This window comes from Lithobates pipiens, unplaced genomic scaffold (assembly GCF_037356315.1).
Source record: "Lithobates pipiens isolate NorthernLeopardFrog02 unplaced genomic scaffold, aLitPip1_a1.2 Scaffold_19, whole genome shotgun sequence".
Classification (NCBI taxonomy): Eukaryota; Metazoa; Chordata; class Amphibia; order Anura; family Ranidae; genus Lithobates; species Lithobates pipiens.
This window is the reverse complement of record NW_027507764.1, coordinates 29,936,430-29,957,275: the sequence shown is the minus strand read 5'-3', so window position 1 is coordinate 29,957,275 and position 20,846 is coordinate 29,936,430. Positions and strand designations below refer to the sequence as shown.

The 20,846-nt window shown below is 42.3% G+C and overlaps 1 protein-coding gene across 1 annotated transcript; it reads left to right on the top strand.

The window, feature by feature from the left end:
- Positions 1-13,449: 13,449 nt before the first annotated feature.
- LOC143997975 (serine/threonine-protein kinase SBK1-like) lies at positions 13,450-19,937 on the top strand. Its single transcript, XM_077493776.1, has 4 exons — positions 13,450-13,495; positions 17,644-17,820; positions 18,566-18,768; positions 19,131-19,937. Exons 1-4 carry the CDS (start codon positions 13,450-13,452, stop codon positions 19,935-19,937), a joined length of 1,233 nt encoding a protein of 410 aa, XP_077349902.1.
- Positions 19,938-20,846: the final 909 nt, after the last annotated feature.

The following is a 20,846-nucleotide window of genomic DNA, read 5'->3' as shown; positions in this document are numbered from 1 at the left end:
AGTACGGTGTGCTTTTTTGGGTCAAGGAAGTGAGCCAAATGAATTAAGAAGGTCTGTGTGCTTGATTAAAAAAATAGTTTATAGACATATACATGGTCTACTGGTCACATGTGTTGAATTCCTCCGAGATCCATGCCTCATTCATTTTTAGAAATGTGAGGTAGTTAACACTGTGGTGAGCTAGGCGAGTACGCTTATCGGTCACAATCCCCCCTGCTGCGCTGAACGTCCTTTCGGACAGGACACTGGATGAGGGGCAAGCCAACAGTTCGATTGCAAATTGGGCAAGCTCTGGCCAGAGGTCAAGCCTGCCCACCCAGTAGTCTAGGGGTTCATCACTCCTCAGAGCGTCCACATCGGCCGTTAACCCAATGTAGTCGGACACCTGACGGTCTAGGCGTTCCCTGATGCTGGATCCGGATGACACCTGTCGATGGGTCGGCTGAAAGAATGACCTCATATCCGAAGTCACCAACACATCTTCAAACCGGCCTCTTCTTGCAGGCGCTGTTGGATTGGTACCCGCAAATCCTTCTCTGGGAGTGGGAATTGCTCCTCTGCCAGCGCACGCAAAAGCAGAATGCAGCATTTCTCGAAGCAAGGCCTGGAAGTGCTGCATTCTGACAGCCCTCTGCGACGGCGGTAACATTTCCGCCATTTTGTGTTTGTACCGGGGGTCTAAGTACGTTGCCACCCAGTACTGGTCCTTGACCCTCATGCTTTTTATACGGGGGTCCCTATTAAAACACTGGAGCATGAAGGCCCCCATTTGCACTAAAGTGGAAGCGGTGTGGTGGCCTGGCTCCTGCTCATCATCCAGGATAATGTCGTCCTCTTCATTCTCCTCTCCCCATCCTCGCACAACAGGGATCCCAGAAAGGTTTAAAGCATGCTCTTCTTGCTCCTGCTCATCCGCCCCGGCACCATCCTCCTCTGACTCCTCATCAGACTCCTGTTGTTGACTTGTCTCAGATAGAGTAGCCCCCCCTGGGAATTCATCCAGCATTGCGACTTCCTCATCTTCCCGCTCCTGCTCCTCCACAGCCTGATCAATGACACGACGCAATGCACGCTCCAGAAAGAAGGCATAAGGTACCATGTCACTGATGGCGCCATGGCTGCGACTGACCAGTTTGGTGATCTCCTCAAATGGCCGCAGAAGTCTGCATGTGTCGCGCATGAGCAGCCACTGGCGCGGTGAAAAAAAACCCAGCTCCCCAGAACCGTTTCTTTCGCAGAGTTCATACAGGTAGACGTTAACTGCACGTTTCTGCTGGAGCAGCCTATCAAGCATATAGAAGGTTGAGTTCCATCGCGTCGGGCAATCGCAAATAAGACGTCTGACCGGCAGATGGTGTCGCCGCTGAATGTCAGCAAGGCGAGCCATGGCCGTGTAAGATCTTCTGAAATGGGCCGAGATTTTCCTTGCCTGCCGCAAGATGTCCTGGACCCCAGGGTATTTGACAAGGAATCGCTGCACGACCAAGTTTAAGACGTGTGCCATGCACGGCACGTGCGTGATTTTGCCCTGTTTCAATGCGCTAAGCAGATTGGCACCGTTGTCACACACCACTTTACCAACTGTCAAATTGAGCGGTGTTAGCCACTCATCTGCCTGTGAACGCAAAGCTGAAAGGAGTGCCGGGCCAGTGTGGCTCTTTGCTTCCAGGCACAACAGACGCAGCACGGCATGGCAACGTCTCACCTGGCATGTGGAATAGGTTCTGGGGAGCTTGGGCGGTGCAGTGGAAGAGACGCTAGCAGCGGAAAAGGAGGAGGCAGCTGAGGAGGAGAGGGAGGAGGATGGAGTAGGAGGAGGAGAAGAAGAGTCAGGCCTGCATGCAATCCGTGGCGGTAAAACCAAATCTACACGGGTGCCACGGGTTACATGCTTGACGGCCGTCAGAAGGTTCACCCAGTGGGCAGTAAAACTGATATACCTTCCCTGCCCGTGTTTGCTAGACCACGTGTCTGTGGTCAGATGTATCTTGGCACCGACACTGTGTGCCAGAGATACATTCACTTGCCGCTGAACATGGCCATATAGCTCTGGGATGCCCTTCTCTGAGAAATACTTCCTTCCTGGGACCTTCCATTGTGGTGTTCCAATGGCCACAAATTTGCGAAAGGCCTCCGAGTCCACCAGTTTATATGGCAGTAGTTGGCGGGCTATGAGTTCTGACAAGCCAGCCGCCAACCGTTGGGCAAGAGGGTTATCCGGCATCATCATTTTTTTACGCTCAAACATTAGGCCCACGGAAGCCTGCCTTTTTGCAGAAAAATGTGAGCTTGGCGTGATGGAAGGTGGAGTGGAGGACAATTGTGAGGAGAGAGGAGAAGGAGAAGTAGAAGACGAGGCTGGACGGTGAGAGCCTGCAGTGTGGCTTTGTGTGTTCCGTTGCTCCCACTGGGCTCGGTGATGGCTGCTCATGTGCCTTCTTAAGGCGGTCGTCCCTAGGTGAGTATTGGGCTTACCGCGACTAACGCGTTGACTGCAAAGATTGCAGATGGCAACGCTATTGTCAGCAGCGGACACGTTAAAAAAAGCCCACACTGCGGAGCCATGTGCCGGTGTCCTGGGAGCGCCAGATGTGACCGTACATGGTCGATGACTCGCTCCTGATACATTTGCAGTCTGCTTTGTCCCTGCTGTGCAATGTAAGTCATTGCTGCTTCTCCTCCCTATCTGCTGGTCCATATCTCCCTCTGAACTCCCCTCCTCTTCCTCTCTTGTGGGCACCCACGTGACATCACTAGACACGTCATCATCAACGTCACCTTCCCCACCGCTATAAGTAGAGATCTCGGAGTAGGCAGCAACACCGGGGACCAACCTCCTCCTTGGGCTGATCTGGGTACTGGCGTCAGACTGCTGAGTAGCGCTTGTTGCTACCTCCTCTTCCTGATCCAATACCAAGAGTGGCTGCGCATCAGAAATGTCCTCTTGATATGGATCGGAAAATAATTCCAGTGACTCAAGCGGAAGGTATGTGGTGGTGGTGGTGGTGGTCGTGTTGTTGGTGGTAGTGTCTTTGGGGGTGCACATAGCAGAGAGTGAAGAAGAGGGTGCAGATCGAGAGGATGAGGAGGGTGCAGAAGAGTAAGGCTGAGCGAGCCACTCAACCAAGTCTGGTGCATCCTTTAAAGTAATTGAACGCACCTTCTGCAACTTCCCACTTTGGCTCAAGCCTGTTGCTCCTGCCCTACCCCTACCACCCCTGCGGAAGGGCCTGCCTCTTCCTCTGCATGTCATTTTTTAAATGACCCTGTGACAAAACTCTTAGTCCCTATACCGCTGAAGGACTGCTGCAGTATAGGTGAGCGGTCAGCAGTGGTGCACGTCAACCCTATCTATTGTGGACCTATAGCGGTCCTTACAGAACAGCAGACTGTACCGCACTCAAGCCTATGTACCGTAGCACCCTATACCAAGTTACCAGTCCTTATAAGAACTTTTGTGGACCAAGCAGGTTGTGTATTAGTGTTTAGCAGACTGTACGTCAGTCCCTATACCGCTGAAGGACTGCTGCAGTATAGGTGAGCGGTCAGCAGTGGTGCACGTCAACCCTATCTATTGTGGACCGATAGCGGTCCTTACAGAACAGCAGACTGTACCGCACTCAAGCCTATGTACCGTAGCACCCTATACCAAGTTACCAGTCCTTATAAGAACTTTTGTGGACCAAGCAGGTTGTGTATTAGTGTTTAGCAGACTGTACGTCAGTCCCTATACCGCTGAAGGACTGCTGCAGTATAGGGCAGCGGTCAGCAGTGGTGCACGTCAACCCTATCTATTGTGGACCGATAGCGGTCCTTACAGAACAGCAGACTGTACCGCACTCAAGCCTATGTACCGTAGCACCCTATACCAAGTTACCAGTCCTTATAAGAACTTTTGTGGAACAAGCAGGTTGTGTATTAGTGTTTAGCAGACTGTACGTCAGTCCCTATACCGCTGAAGGACTGCTGCAGTATAGGTGAGCGGTCAGCAGTGGTGCACGTCAACCCTATCTATTGTGGACCGATAGCGGTCCTTACAGAACAGCAGACTGTACCGCACTCAAGCCTATGTACCGTAGCACCCTATACCAAGTTACCAGTCCTTATAAGAACTTTTGTGGACCAAGCAGGTTGTGTATTAGTGTTTAGCAGACTGTACGTCAGTCCCTATACCGCTGAAGGACTGCTGCAGTATAGGGCAGCGGTCAGCAGTGGTGCACGTCAACCCTATCTATTGTGGACCGATAGCGGTCCTTACAGAACAGCAGACTGTACCGCACTCAAGCCTATGTACCGTAGCACCCTATACCAAGTTACCAGTCCTTATAAGAACTTTTGTGGAACAAGCAGGTTGTGTATTAGTGTTTAGCAGACTGTACGTCAGTCCCTATACCGCTGAAGGACTGCTGCAGTATAGGTGAGCGGTCAGCAGTGGTGCACGTCAACCCTATCTATTGTGGACCGATAGCGGTCCTTACAGAACAGCAGACTGTACCGCACTCAAGCCTATGTACCGTAGCACCCTATACCAAGTTACCAGTCCTTATAAGAACTTTTGTGGACCAAGCAGGTTGTGTATTAGTGTTTAGCAGACTGTACGTCAGTCCCTATACCGCTGAAGGACTGCTGCAGTATAGGGCAGCGGTCAGCAGTGGTGCACGTCAACCCTATCTATTGTGGACCGATAGCGGTCCTTACAGAACAGCAGACTGTACCGCACTCAAGCCTATGTACCGTAGCACCCTATACCAAGTTACCAGTCCTTATAAGAACTTTTGTGGAACAAGCAGGTTGTGTGTTAGTGATTAGCAGACTGTACGTCAGTCCCTATACCGCTGAAGGACTGCTGCAGTATAGGGCAGCGGTCAGCAGTGGTGCACGTCAACCCTATCTATTGTGGACCGATAGCGGTCCTTACAGAACAGCAGACTGTACCGCACTCAAGCCTATGTACCGTAGCACCCTATACCAAGTTACCAGTCCTTATAAGAACTTTTGTGGAACAAGCAGGTTGTGTGTTAGTGATTAGCAGACTGTACGTCAGTCCCTATACCGCTGAAGGACTGCTGCAGTATAGGTGAGCGGTCAGCAGTGGTGCACGTCAACCCTATCTATTGTGGACCGATAGCGGTCCTTACAGAACAGCAGACTGTACCGCACTCAAGCCTATGTACCGTAGCACCCTATACCAAGTTACCAGTCCTTATAAGAACTTTTGTGGACCAAGCAGGTTGTGTATTAGTGTTTAGCAGACTGTACGTCAGTCCCTATACCGCTGAAGGACTGCTGCAGTATAGGGCAGCGGTCAGCAGTGGTGCACGTCAACCCTATCTATTGTGGACCGATAGCGGTCCTTACAGAACAGCAGACTGTACCGCACTCAAGCCTATGTACCGTAGCACCCTATACCAAGTTACCAGTCCTTATAAGAACTTTTGTGGACCAAGCAGGTTGTGTATTAGTGTTTAGCAGACTGTACGTCAGTCCCTATACCGCTGAAGGACTGCTGCAGTATAGGGCAGCGGTCAGCAGTGGTGCACGTCAACCCTATCTATTGTGGACCGATAGCGGTCCTTACAGAACAGCAGACTGTACCGCACTCAAGCCTATGTACCGTAGCACCCTATACCAAGTTACCAGTCCTTATAAGAACTTTTGTGGAACAAGCAGGTTGTGTGTTAGTGATTAGCAGACTGTACGTCAGTCCCTATACCGCTGAAGGACTGCTGCAGTATAGGTGAGCGGTCAGCAGTGGTGCACGTCAACCCTATCTATTGTGGACCGATAGCGGTCCTTACAGAACAGCAGACTGTACCGCACTCAAGCCTATGTACCGTAGCACCCTATACCAAGTTACCAGTCCTTATAAGAACTTTTGTGGACCAAGCAGGTTGTGTATTAGTGTTTAGCAGACTGTACGTCAGTCCCTATACCGCTGAAGGACTGCTGCAGTATAGGGCAGCGGTCAGCAGTGGTGCACGTCAACCCTATCTATTGTGGACCGATAGCGGTCCTTACAGAACAGCAGACTGTACCGCACTCAAGCCTATGTACCGTAGCACCCTATACCAAGTTACCAGTCCTTATAAGAACTTTTGTGGAACAAGCAGGTTGTGTGTTAGTGATTAGCAGACTGTACGTCAGTCCCTATACCGCTGAAGGACTGCTGCAGTATAGGGCAGCGGTCAGCAGTGGTGCACGTCAACCCTATCTATTGTGGACCGATAGCGGTCCTTACAGAACAGCAGACTGTACCGCACTCAAGCCTATGTACCGTAGCACCCTATACCAAGTTACCAGTCCTTATAAGAACTTTTGTGGAACAAGCAGGTTGTGTGTTAGTGATTAGCAGACTGTACGTCAGTCCCTATACCGCTGAAGGACTGCTGCAGTATAGGTGAGCGGTCAGCAGTGGTGCACGTCAACCCTATCTATTGTGGACCGATAGCGGTCCTTACAGAACAGCAGACTGTACCGCACTCAAGCCTATGTACCGTAGCACCCTATACCAAGTTACCAGTCCTTATAAGAACTTTTGTGGACCAAGCAGGTTGTGTATTAGTGTTTAGCAGACTGTACGTCAGTCCCTATACCGCTGAAGGACTGCTGCAGTATAGGGCAGCGGTCAGCAGTGGTGCACGTCAACCCTATCTATTGTGGACCGATAGCGGTCCTTACAGAACAGCAGACTGTACCGCACTCAAGCCTATGTACCGTAGCACCCTATACCAAGTTACCAGTCCTTATAAGAACTTTTGTGGAACAAGCAGGTTGTGTGTTAGTGATTAGCAGACTGTACGTCAGTCCCTATACCGCTGAAGGACTGCTGCAGTATAGGGCAGCGGTCAGCAGTGGTGCACGTCAACCCTATCTATTGTGGACCGATAGCGGTCCTTACAGAACAGCAGACTGTACCGCACTCAAGCCTATGTACCGTAGCACCCTATACCAAGTTACCAGTCCTTATAAGAACTTTTGTGGAACAAGTGAGTTGTGAATGTTTAGCAGACTGCAGCAGAAGGGCAGCAGTCAAGTATAATATCCTTTCTATATTTGGAAGAAAGAATATTATACATGTACAAGCCTATTACTGTACCACTGATACCAGTCCTGAAAAGAACCTTTGTGGAACTAATAATAACAGCAAGTCTTTAAAATTACCCTCACTGCCTGACAACACTGCTTCCTTCCTGTCCCTATACAAATTGGCAAAAAAAGAGAACGATTAGTGGTTACTGGAACAGCTCTTTTGTGGACCTTGATAGTAACAGCTAATGATGATGATGATGATGATGATGATGAAAGACTAATCTGGCTGTCCCTGTAGCATACACCGTCCTTTCCCTTTCTCTAAACTAACAAAAGACACTCAGGCTGCTGCAAGAATCAGCAGCACAGCAAACCTATCAACACCTAACACCTATACCAGTCCTGAAAAGAACTTTTGTGTACCAAATAGCTAGTGGTTTATCTCTCCCTACTCCACACAGGAACCTGTCCCTATCTTAACAGAAGAAAGAATGTAAAATGGCCACCGGATCGGGTGTATTTATAGGTTAGGGGGAATGTACAAGTGTCCATGTGCTGTCATGTCTCAATTGGCTGTCCTGTATCACATGATAAACGTGTCACCAAAGGTTAAAGTTCTTGTATACATTAAACACGTAAGTCCGCCGCGGCGAACGACGGAAAAAGGCGTTCGAACGTGCGGACCGCGAATGTCGGAAATTCGCCGCGAAACGACCGCCGGGCGAACCGTTCGGCCATCACTATTAGGAGGCCTTGGTTCCATACTGTAGGGTAGTAACCAGCACCCAGGACCAGATTGAACACTTTGCATAGTGCAGTGTGTACATCTGGGGAGCCGTGTTTAATCATCTCTGGCAGGATTCCATCCATCCCACTGGATTTTTTGGTTTGCAGGTTTTGGATTTTCTCCCTAATTTCTTGTGGTGTAAATGGTACTTCTAGGGTGTTCTGGAAGTCCTTCATTTTTTCCTCCATATCATTTAGTCTTTTGATGATGTCTTTTTGTTCTACAGTTAGAGCCTCCTCTGGAATATATTTTTAGAGGTTCTTAAAGTAGTTGAGCCAGATGTCGCCATTTTGGATGTGGAGGTTGTTTTTCCTGGGTGCTGAGCCAATATTATTCCATATTTCCCAGAAAGAATTTTCCTGAAGTGCCTCTTCCAGCTGTTGCAAGTTTTTCGAGATGAAGGTTTGCTTTTTCTTTTTAAGGGTTTGTTTGTATTTTTTTCTGTAGGGTGCCATGGGCTATCCTTAGGTCAGTGCTGTCAGGGTCTCTGTGTTTGTTATTGGAGGCTGTCCATAAGGTGTTCCTTAATGCTTTGCATTCTTTGTCGAACCATTTATTGGTTTGTTTGTTGGATGGTTTCTTGTAGTCGGCTTTTCTCAGCTAGGCTGTTTCTGTGATGGTGTGTAGTATTTTATGGAAGTCCTTTACTGCCTGGTTCACACCTCGTGGGCTTATCTCATAGGCATTGTTTTGGAAGTTTTCAACTGTTTCTTAATGTCAGGTCTGTCAGTTACTTCTCTGTTTTTTGTGGTAGACTGTTTGGACCATTTAAATGATGGTGGCAGGTTGCAGAGAGAGGTCTGGTGGAGTTTTGGTGATGGTTTGCTAGAAGATTTAATGTATAGCAGCAGTTGGTTGTGGTCTGACGTGTGTGGGGTGACTGTAAAACCATTGATGTGTGGGGTTCATATCTGTGATGGCATAGTCTACCACACTGCTGCCTACATGGGAGCTAAATGTGTACGTTCCTAGGGAGTCTCCCTTGGTATGGCCATTGAGGATGTAGAGGCCCAGACTGCAACACAAATTCAGCAATTTTCTTCTATTTTTGTTGGTTGTACTGTCATAGCTGTTTCTTTGTATCTGTATCGACTCATGTTCGTACTTTGCATGGCCCACTATGTACATGTTGCCATCAGAACTTATATAGTCCTTTTCTCTTCCTGTCCTAGCATTGAGGTCTCCACAAATGAGCACTCCACTCGTCCCAGAGACTGGAAGTGGATAGTCCCCCTTTGTAGGACCTCATAGGTGTCTGGTCTGAAATATGGGGACTCTGCTGGGGTGGTGTATGCTGCACACAGTTAGATGTCTGATTGAGAGGTAAGGATGGAGCTGCTTATTCTTAGCCAGATGTGGCTTTTTTGATTGTAATGTTCCCATGCAGCTTCTCTCTTTCTCTCTCTCTCTCTTTTTCTCTCCCATTCTCTCTCTCTCTCTCTTTCTCTCGCTACCCCCTCCTAGCTCTCTTCTCACCCTCCCCTCTCTCTCTCTCTCCTCTCCAACTTTTTTCTCTCTTCTCTTCCCTTCTTTTGATCATCTGGTATCTACTTTTTAAACTAATTACATTTGTTATGCTCAATTAGGTTTTATTTTAAATAAAGTCCTTTTTACAATAAACCTATTGGTGTACAATGTTACTGGAAAGAAGACATAATGATATAAAATAACCAGCAAGAACCTACAGCTGATGTCATAATGAGATTGTTGTTTAAAAAAGAAAAATCTCATGAAATAAAACTAATTTTCCATTTTATAGTTAATATGGTGGAAAGTTTAATTTTAAAACTCAATAAAGTTTTGAAGTATATGGATAGGCACTACTTTAGGTTTGGCAAGATGTGTTAATAATCTCAAAGTTTTATCTCAGTGGTTTGTTCCTTTCTTTCCCCATGGACATGTGAGGAATCAAAAGACTTCAGTGTACAAGAGCAAGTGTTTATGATGTCGTCTATCAGGCAGGGGGATCCTCCCTGGTCCTATGGGCCAGGTATATAGACAACATCCTCCTCCTATGGGATGGTACTCCTGATTCTTTGAAAAAATGTTTTACAGTATTGAATTCCAATGATCGTGGTATCTCTTTGACATTTGAGTGGAGCTCCATTAGTGTACATTTTCTGGATTTGGAGATGAAGATCAATTCTGGCAGATGAGAATTTCAAACATTCTTTAAGCCAACTGACAGGAATGGTTTCATCCCGAGTGACAATTGTCACCATCAATCATGGCTTAAAGCTATCCCTAAGAGCCAATTTATAAGACTTCAGAGGAATTGTAGGGATATCGAAGTCTTTAAAAAACAAAGTCTTGTTTTAAGATACACATTTTTAGCTAAGGGGTACGATGTAGGAGCAGTGCAATCACAATATCGTGAGGTGTTAGAAATGGACAGGCACGCTTTTTTTGAGCGGTCATCTAGAGTGTGTGATACTTCCTATAAATGGTCTTTCCTAACTTCATATTCCATTCAACATAGGGATATTCAGGCTATTCTCAACAAACATTGGAATAAGGACCAATAAAATTCTATGTCCCCTCATACCTGAACGAGCTAAAATTACATATAGGGGTGCTCCTTCATTGCAAAGTAAGATAGCTCCAAATATTACTACAGTTTGAAGGGTTACAAAAGATGTGACGTATGTCGTCACCAGTGATGTAAGTAACAGAGTTAAAGTAAATGGCGTTACTTAATGCCGTTACTTTAGAGGGTAATGAGTAATCTAACTGATTACTCTTCCCCTCATGGTAACGCCGTTCCCATTATTTGGGCGGCGTTACCGCAATTACATCTACCGCCACGGGGGCAGTAGATGTAATTGCCGTAACACTGCAATTACATTCACAGCCACTAGGGGCGCAATGGATCGTCATGCACCGCGATCCAGAGAGCTCCGCGGCGCGTGACGGCCATCCCTCCATACCCTGCCAATACTCTGCTATTCCCTGCAAATACTCTGCAATACCACTGTTCAACAATGGCATGTAATTACAATTCTTGATATAATTGTTCACAGCAGGGCGCTCCAGCGCCCACCAAGAGTCACTTTGAGAGCTTACAGTTTTGTGATAACACCAACACCTTGTTCCACCATTTCTGCAGAGCATATAGGGCAGGCCCCTACTTTCAAACATCCAACTTACAAACATCTCCTACTTGCAAATGGAAGCAGACAACAGGAAGTGAGATGAAAAAAGACGGACGGCAAAACAAATTATACAGGGGTGATAATCCTTCCCTATGGTTTCCAAAAAGCTTAAAAATAGATTTTTTGACTGGAGCTACACTTTAAAAATGTACCAGTTCAAAATTACAAACAGATTCTACTTAACACAAGAACCCTACACAGTCCCTATCTTGTTTGCTCCGCCTGTATACTCCTGTTCTGAGTGTATAGGGCCTGGGGGCCCCACACCTTTCCTTTTTTAAATTGGGTACGGGGTTCCCCTTAATATCCATACAAGACCCAAAGGGGCTGGTAATGGGCAGGGGGGCTACCTATGACATTTTTCTCAATGTTTTTCATCCGTATTGCCGGAACCAGATATTACATTAAAACCGCAAGCAGTTTTAAATGACTTTTTTCAGTTAAATGTAATTTTGTGCAGGGACTGTTCTAAACCCGGGAAACACGTGGCACTTCACAGGCACACTATAGACACCCCCCAGGCACGATATTTAAAGGAATATTTCACAATTTTTTTTACTTTAATCGTCATTAAAATCAGTACTCCCAGAAAAATGGTTGCTTTTAAAAAACATTTTAGGCATTGACACATGTCCCCTGGGGCAGGAGCCAGGTCCCCAAACCCTTTTTAGGACAATATCTTTCTATATCTCTCTATTAGCCATTAAAATTAGCACTTTTTATTTCGAACATTCGAGTCCCATAGACTTCAATGGGGTTCTAAAGTTTGCACAAATCTTTGGTCCGTTCGAAAGTTCTGGTGCGAACTGAACCGGGGGGGTGTTCGGATCATCCCTAATCTCCAAACATCCTGATTATTTCTTCACTACACTGACCTAGAACAATCCATGTGTATATCATATAATGGAAAATTTCATACTGACATGATGTTCTCAGTGAATGTCAAACCAAGTTTTGAGACAAATCTTTGGCTTGCACTGCAAATACCTTCCAAAATTGATCCCTAAGATTCTTCCAGAGGTTGCAAAAGGTTTATTGAGCAAGGAGCATTTTCTGCCTCCTTGATGAGTTCAGACTCACATCAATGATCTTTTTAACTATTGATGAGGAGAGATTCTATCCACTCAAAAGGTTAAGAAAGGAATGAAAATGCTCAGGTTGAAGTGGAACTACTTATAAGGGTCTCCAGTGCTCTTGCAATAATGTCCAAGTATGTATATCATATTTATATATTATGACAGACTTGATTCACACAGTTCCCTGCTCTAGTGTTGTGATGTCTGTTATATCCCAGGTATTATATTGCCTTCTCCTCACGGACTTTATGTCCCCTGTTGTGTTGTTTATGTCATCAGGGAAGCCTACTGCATTGAGGTGACGTCTATAATAAGCACCTGAAATCTGAAAATGATTGAAAAATGTAAAACAGTAACTATGTAAAAATGTGGGTAAATGTAATACTACAAGTAAGATTATGTTATTCACTAAAATACACTTTAGCTTTCTTCATACATTGACAATGTCTATATGCGGAATTTAGAGAGAGCATTCACACCCAAGACAGGACTAATCATCTGAATAGTGATGGGCTCGTCAATTGATTTGTTAAAGAGGAAGAAGAATACCTGGCTGAGGTGTGACTTCCAATTCTGTTTCCATCACAATGGCCATGTTTATAGAAGCCAACCTCCATTGTTAGGAGTGGTGGGGCCTCCAGCTGTGGCCCTTAAGGAAAGCCAAACTTGTATGGTTCACTCAGTATAGGGAGCTGGAACAGATAGGGAGCTGGAACAGCTTAAATTAATAATCTTTGCTGGAGTTGTCATGAACATAAAATAAAACTATTTCACTTAATATAAAACCCAACTATCATAACTTGCAATGATAACATTTTCTATGACAACCTCTCTATGTGGTAAACATCAAGAGTCACAGGTCTTCATAAACACTTGCTCTTCTACACTGAAATCCTCACATTTCCATGGGGAAAGAAAGAAACAAACCACTGAGATAAAACTTTGAGATTGTTAACAAATCTTGGCAAACCTAAAGTGGTGCCTATCCAAATACTTTAAATCTTTAGAGGGTTTTAAAGTTAAAGTATTTGGATAGGCACCACTTTAGGTTTGCCAAGATTTGTTAACAATCTCAAAGTTTTATCTCAGTGGTTTGTTTCTTTCTTTCCCCATGGAAGTGTGAGGATTTCAGGGTACAAGAGCAAGTGTTTATGAAGACCTGTGACTCTTGATGTTTACCACGTAGAGAGGTCATAGAAAATCTTATCAGTGCAAGTTACGATAGTTGGGTTTTATATTAGGTGTAATAGTTTTATTTTATGTTTATGACAACTTATGCAAAGATTTTTAATTTAAGCCGTTGTGTCCCTCCCTATACTGAGATAATCATACAAATTTGGCATTTCCTGAGGGACACAGCTGGAGGCCCCATCACTCCTAACAATAGAGGTTGGCTTCCATAGACATGCCCATTGTGATGAAAACAGTATTGGCAGTCACACCTCAGCCAGGTATTCTTCCCCCTCTTTAACATATCAATTCACATGGAAATAAGATGATAAGTTCTGTCTTGGGTGTGAACGTTCTCTCTAAATTCTGCATATAGATAGACATTGTGAATGTAGGAACAAAGCTAAAGTGTATTTTAGGGAATAACATAATCTTAGTTGTAGTATTATATTCACACAAATTTTTATATAGTTACTGTTTTATATTTTTCAATAATTTTCAGATTTAGAGTACTTATTATAGAGGTCATCTCAATTCAGTAGGCTTCCTTGATGAACATCAGGTGACATGTAGTCCGGGAGAAAAAGGCAATATAATAACTAGGATATAACAGACAACACAACACTAGAGCAGGGAACTGTGTGAGGCAAGTCTGCCATAATATATAAATAGGATGTACATACTTTGACATTATGGCAAGAGCACTGGGGACCCTTATAATTGTTGTGAATAAAATGGTATTTCTATATACCTGACAAAGACCAGCTAGGTGTAACTAACGCAATTACAATACTCACAAAACCCTTTATACTAATGCTGCAGCATTAGGAGACAAACATCCTGACAAAGACAATAAGAGAGGAGTCACGACCAAAGTTCAGGAGTTGTCTAATGTATTGTAGGAGGGGCTGCATTTTATATGCACCCTTATCAGCCAATCATTGTATAGAACATGGGTGTGGTTAATACAGAGACGTTCATTACATATCATTACATATCATTACATATCATTACATATCCTTACATATCCTTACATATCATTACATATCATTACATATCCTTACATATCATTACATATCATTACATATCATTACATATCATTACTCATGTCATCTGCTTCTGAATCACAGTCATGGGATATGTGGCCCAGACATATTGTGACACAATTTCTTTATTTAGACAGCATAGAGCGAGACTACCTATGCAAGTTATATTTCCTTATGTGCATGTTTACAGAAAAACTGCTACAGTCTGCAGATACAAAATCTAAGCACAATCCCATATGAACTTACAAAGATGGAGTCACTCTGGTTCAGCCATATTACTACAATAATTAGGTCAACTTCAAGCTGAGCATTTTCATTCCTTTCTTAACCTTTTGAACATGGACTAACCCTTAAAATAACCTTCAGGTCCCAGAAAACGCAACTAATAATTACAAATGTAAGATATGTTATTTCTACTGGTCATTACATCAGTGTGATGATCAGGCAAAATAATTATCCTTCGATTTCTTGCCAGTGGATAGAATCTCTCCTCAGCAGTAGCTAAAAAGATAATTGATGTGAGTTTGAACTCATCAAGGAGGCAGAAAATGCTCCTTGTTCAATAAACCTTTAGCAACCTCTGGATGAATTTTTAGGGATCCATTTTGGAAGGTATTTGAAGTTTAAGCCAAATATTTGTCTCAAAACTTGGTTTGTTGTTCACTGAGAACATCATGTAAGTATGATATTTTCCATTACTCGATATACACATGGATTGTTCTCGGTCAGTGACCCACCATGTAGTGAGGAGATGATCAGGATGTTTGAAGGTGGAATCTCAAGAAATAAGCCCAGACATGGCAGCTCCAATATTCCTCTCCTGACAGGTCAGTTTAATTCTCATTTTCCAGCTGATTGTATTTTTTATGCTCATTTAATTTTATTTTCAATAAAGTGCATTTTAGAATAAACACATCGGTATATAATGTTACTGGAAATAAGACATAATGGTATAAAAAAACCAGCAAGAACCTACAGCTGATATTATAATGAGATGTTTTTCTTTATAAATTATCTGGTTAATGCTCACTCTTGTATTCATTATTCTAAAATTCTAAGTTATTTAAAAAAGAAAAATGTTATGAAATAAAACAAATTTTCCATTCTTTAAGTAATATGGTGGAAAGTTTAATTTAAAAATTCAGCAAAGTTTTAAAGTATTTGAGATTATTAACAAGTTTTGCCGAAACTAAAGTGGTACCTATCCAAAGTTTTATCTCAGTGGTTTGTTTCTTTCTTTCCCCAGGGACATGTGAGGATCTGGCATCTACTTTTCAAGCTGATTACATTTTGTATGCTCAGATGAATTTTATTTTAAATAAAGTAATTTTTACAATGAACCCATTGGTTTACAATGTTCCTGGAAATAAGACACAATGATATAAATGAACCAGCAAGAACTTACAGCAAATGTTACAACAATATGTTTTTTCTTAATAAATTATCTGGTTAGTGTTCACTTTTCATTATTCAACAATTCTAAGTTATTCTGAAAAATATATATAATAAAATAAAGCACATTTTCAATTTTATAGTTAAATTGGTAGAAAGTTTCATTTTAAAACTCAGTTTAAAAGTATTTGGGTTTCAGCATGCTTAATCCTATCACCTATTCTCTAGAAAACCTGTTTATATGCAAATCAGCAAGAACAATGCGGGGTTATTTACACATCATTTTCATTAGAAGTCAGCCAATGGAAAGCTTTCATTCTCTGCCTTCCCCCGCCCACCTACCTTGTATAAAGTAGGCTTCTCCCTCCTCTGATTAGTAAATCTACTTCAAGAGATACCGGTATACTCATCTATTACAGCCTAGCTGGAGATTTCGTGACGTTGTCTGGTGCTGATCTGCAGCGGAATTTAATAATTTGAGAAACAAATCCGACTTCATTACAGCTGAAAACCCACCATCACTTTAAGGTAAGGTCACTTTCATTTAGCCAATCAATGGATCTTTATTATTTAATGAACATTCTGATAATAATACTGCAGAGGTTTATGTGATATAGATAAAGCCTATATATAAAAAACTTAGAAAAGGGGCAATAAGTGGGGGTTCAGGAAAGGATCATATGTAATACAATGTATATAGAAGACATGATAGTCATTGGAGGGTCGCCATGATCAGTCTTATGAAAAAGTTGTTTATTATACAGGATATGTAATAAAAGTTAGGGCAGTAATTTGTGTTATGTAATACAAAATGAAACATATGATTGGGTGGCTAAGTAATGTATAATTTTATCTAAATCTTCTAGTACAAGTATATCTGTACAAAAATCAATTGACTGAACAGTGTTGGATTCTTTGCTATGAAAGATTCCCTCTCACCAAAACCAGAGTACAACATTTTACATAATGCTGTCACTAAGCATTGCCTTCAGTTCATTTCATGGAGTCTGTCAGTCTGATGCTATGAGGTCTTGAGAACATAAAGATGACATTGAGCAGGAAAATGCCTTGAAAATGTTTGTAAAGGTTCCTGGAACATGATGTGACTAATGATTGTTTGGATGTTATCACATTACTCATGGTCATTGTGGGTCATTGTGGATCATTCTGGGACTTCACAGTTTTGGGGAGAATGTTTTAGGGGAGAGTCACTAATATCTTCTGATGATCTTTAGCATGGCCTCTGCTGTCTTGTACTGGGTACAAAGGGTGAGGCAAACATTTTCCATATTTTACACAATGGTTCTGATTTAAATACTTCTTACCTGGCTGAGCTCTGTGTTCATCCTCCTGACTTTATGTAATGAAACTGGAAACTTGGTATAGCTGGTTGGAAAAAAGAAAGCAGAGTATCTCTTGTAGTTCTTCCTTATGGTATGTTTAATCTTTTCCATTCAGCATCTCCCAGAGATATGAGAATCTGTAAGCTGCTACTGGCAGCAGATATACATTTCCATTAATATTGGCCAATGTTTATTACATTCCCTTCCGAAAGGATACTTGAGCAATAAATTAGTCTTTTGACCCTCGGTTTCTGAGATGGCCCCCACATACAACTGACCTGGTAACTATTAAATATATCCTGGAACTTATTTATATATATCTATATGTCTTGGCTTTTCTATTTGTTTTTGTACTTGATCAAGTTATACCATTGCATGATCATATTCTTGGTTATACAGTACATAGATTGCTCTCTTTCCATATTCAAGTCCTTTAAATTTTCTCCGTAAATATATGTTGTTGTGTTCAAGCTCTCGCTTTCATGCCCAAAACTTATTCCCAAGTCATATAGATATAGATGTGGAGGTCTATTGAGCATTACATATTTATAGCTGTATAACTGAGGGTAACAGTATTCATATTTGACACATTTCTGTGGTTTCTGATTTGTTTTCTGACTAATAATATAACAAGTTTTTCTTTTTTAGCCCTCCAGAGCACTATGGCCTCCGTTTCACATGATATGGTACGTCTTCTGGATAGAATGGTCTCCTTAAATTCACAAAGACTAAAGATGATAGACCTACAGGAGAACGTCACCATTGTGAAGGAACTTGGGAAAGGTGGCTTTGGAAAAGTATGCTTGGCACACGACAGGAAAACAGGTCAGTGAAATAACCCATTTAATCTTTTAATATCTGCTACAAATATTTATGTACTGTATATGCATGGAAATATGATCTGCCAGATATGCTTTCTCCAAGAGGTTATTAATTGTAGACTTACTAAATGATTAAAAAAAGTAAAATTAGAAGTCAATGGGCAACACTACTAATGAAGAAAACCAGGTACAGTATTTGCAGTGAACAAATATGATCCAAATATAGAATTTATTACAGCTCTATAAATATAAAGTGTTAAAAACAATTATATATGTTGGTAAGTTGTTTTAGAGAACTAAGCATTGGGTTGATTCTTGGGAGTAATTATGCAAATATCAAAATGCCTTGATATCTGTCTGGAGGAGTGGGCATTCCTAGACAGGCTATATTTTCATTCAGATGGCCCCGATAATGATCACATATGATACCGGGTCTATATGATTAAGAGCAGAAATCCAATGAATGAAACAAATGGGTGAGGGACAATCAGGCTGGGGAGGATATGATATTAAAAATCATGGTTGTCCACTAGCCAAAAATTAAGGTGGACTCTATCTGACTTGCTGAAGCTTCCAATGCACATTAAGAGTATCTCACAGTTTGCAATGTTCAGCTTTAAATGAAGCATAATGCATTTTTAATCTGGGAGCAGCAGTTTTTATTAGAGTTATTTTCAAGTGAAACATTCATAAATGACCACCTTCAAATTTCCAATTCTCTAACTAAATGAAACTTCTTTTTCGCACAGGTCAAAGAATAGCATTGAAGATCCTGGATAAAAACAGAACCACTCAGCAGTCTTTCCTCCGGGAGTTCAGTATTTCATACTTGCTTTCTGTTCATCCCAACATCATCAGATGCTATGGTGCTGCCATCACCCCCACCGACCACTTTGTATTTGCTCAGGAACTGGCACCTCTTGGTGATCTGATGTCCCTGATCATACCAAATGTAAGTATTTAAGATATATGTATGGGGAAGTTCAAACTCCTGTCAATTTATTAAATGCTTTCTGTGTCCTTTTGGAAAGATTTCCCTTCACTTTTCCCCCACCTTTCCCAGAGATGTAACAGGAAGTGAGAGGGAACTTTCTTAGTTAACATGAGTAGAGGTGTCCATCTTGAAAGATTTACACTTACCCTTTGTACTCCTACTTGTTTTAAGCATGTACATACATATGGCAAAATAATCCATCCCTAGTCTAAAACTAAAAATGTTATGGCTATACATATAATTTCATTGTTTCTGTTAAATATTCTGTATTTCTCAATTCTGGATAAGTATTCTTAATTTCTTTCTTTATTTTTATTTAGGTGGGAATTCCAGAAGACGCAGTTAAGAGGTGTGCTGAGCAAATATCCAGTGCTCTGGAATTCGTAGCAGAGAAAGGACTGGTACATATGGACATGAAGCCAGACAACATTTTAGTGTTTGACCAGGACTGCCATTCTATCAAGATCACAGACTTTGGCCTTGCTAAGGTCAAAGGGACAGTGATTGCAGGAAAGTGTGGCACCGGGTCCTACATGGCTCCAGAAGTGTGTGAAGTTGACAGTTCAGTTGGCCTAGTTGTGGATGGAAGCCTTGATGTGTGGGCATTTGGAGTAGTCATCTATTGCCTACTTACAGGGGAGCTTCCATGGGAGGATGCCATTCTCGATGATAGAAAATATAAACATTTTGTTGAATGGCAAAGCAATTTCCAGATTCACAATACTCCTGAAGCATTGACCAAGGTTGGTTCGGGGATATGGTGGATGTTTAGCGATCTTTTGGCCATTGACTCTACTAAAAGATGTCAACCTACAGAAGTCCTGAAATATGTGAGTGAAAGGTGGAAAGCAGAAAACATGACACAAGAGAATGAGGATCCCATAGAAAGCTATTCTTCTATGCAATCTGATGAACCCTTTTGTGAGGCTTGCCATCTGAACAACTCACAAGCTAGTGAGTCCATCATGTCAAACTTAAGCTCCAAGTCTAGCCATTTGGTCATAGACACTTCTGTATCCCAGTCTGAGATGACTCCAGAGCCACAGAAAGATGACATGGCAGAGGCTCAAATCTTGTTTGATGATGAGTTCTCTTTATATGTTGGTGCAGAAGTTGAGATTGAATGAATGAAAATTGGTAGGTGATGGAGCATCAAAAAGAACATCACATGGTCAACTTTGTCAGGTATGTGACTTTCTTGGGAAAATTAAGGGGTCATAATATTCTATCTGTATTTTGTAGCAGTCAACTCCACAATTTCTTATTGTTAGGACCATGTCACACTAACAGTTCTGCACTAAGTGTGTAGTCATTACTCTTTGCATCGTCATTTCCACCACTGGCTTTACTATTTTTACTAAAGGCATGACATCTCCATCCAGACCACGGCTCCCAATTTTCCTCATTTTGTGGGATTACCCCATTTCAAAGTATATTTATCTGTCCTTCTGGTCTCAGTTGCTTCTCTTCTGATGTTCAGATCTCTTTATAAAAATATATTAATTAGCTATCTTGAATGTTGTAACATGCTAAACCTTTCATCCGATTTCTAAAGTATTGCAAGTGTGGAGTAGGGTGTTCTATACCTACATACTGTGTGCTATGCCCCCCCCCCCACCTTTCATCTCAGAGATGGAACTCTTGTTTGCAACTCTCAGATCGGTGGGTTAAGCCTTGTATTTATGCGTATTAAAGAGAATCTAGAATAAATGAGGCTGATATAAATGGCCTTTTAGTGTATAATTCTAATAGCAGGACTTTTGTTTTGTATACTCCTTACATTTCACTATTAAATATTGTACTTGGTTGACAGATCCATTTTGATATGACAATGCCATGACCAATTATTATAGGTTTAGTGCAGTTAGTTGTAGGGACCGGAGTTTGATTGATTCACTGCTATAATGTGGTAAAAAAAAAACAAATCAAAGGATAATTACTTTTTTAATGTATTTTTGGTGAAGGTCTCTATCCCTTTGTGTATTGCGTTATTGACTAGGATTGTATATTCTAGGGCTATTTTCCAAATGACACAA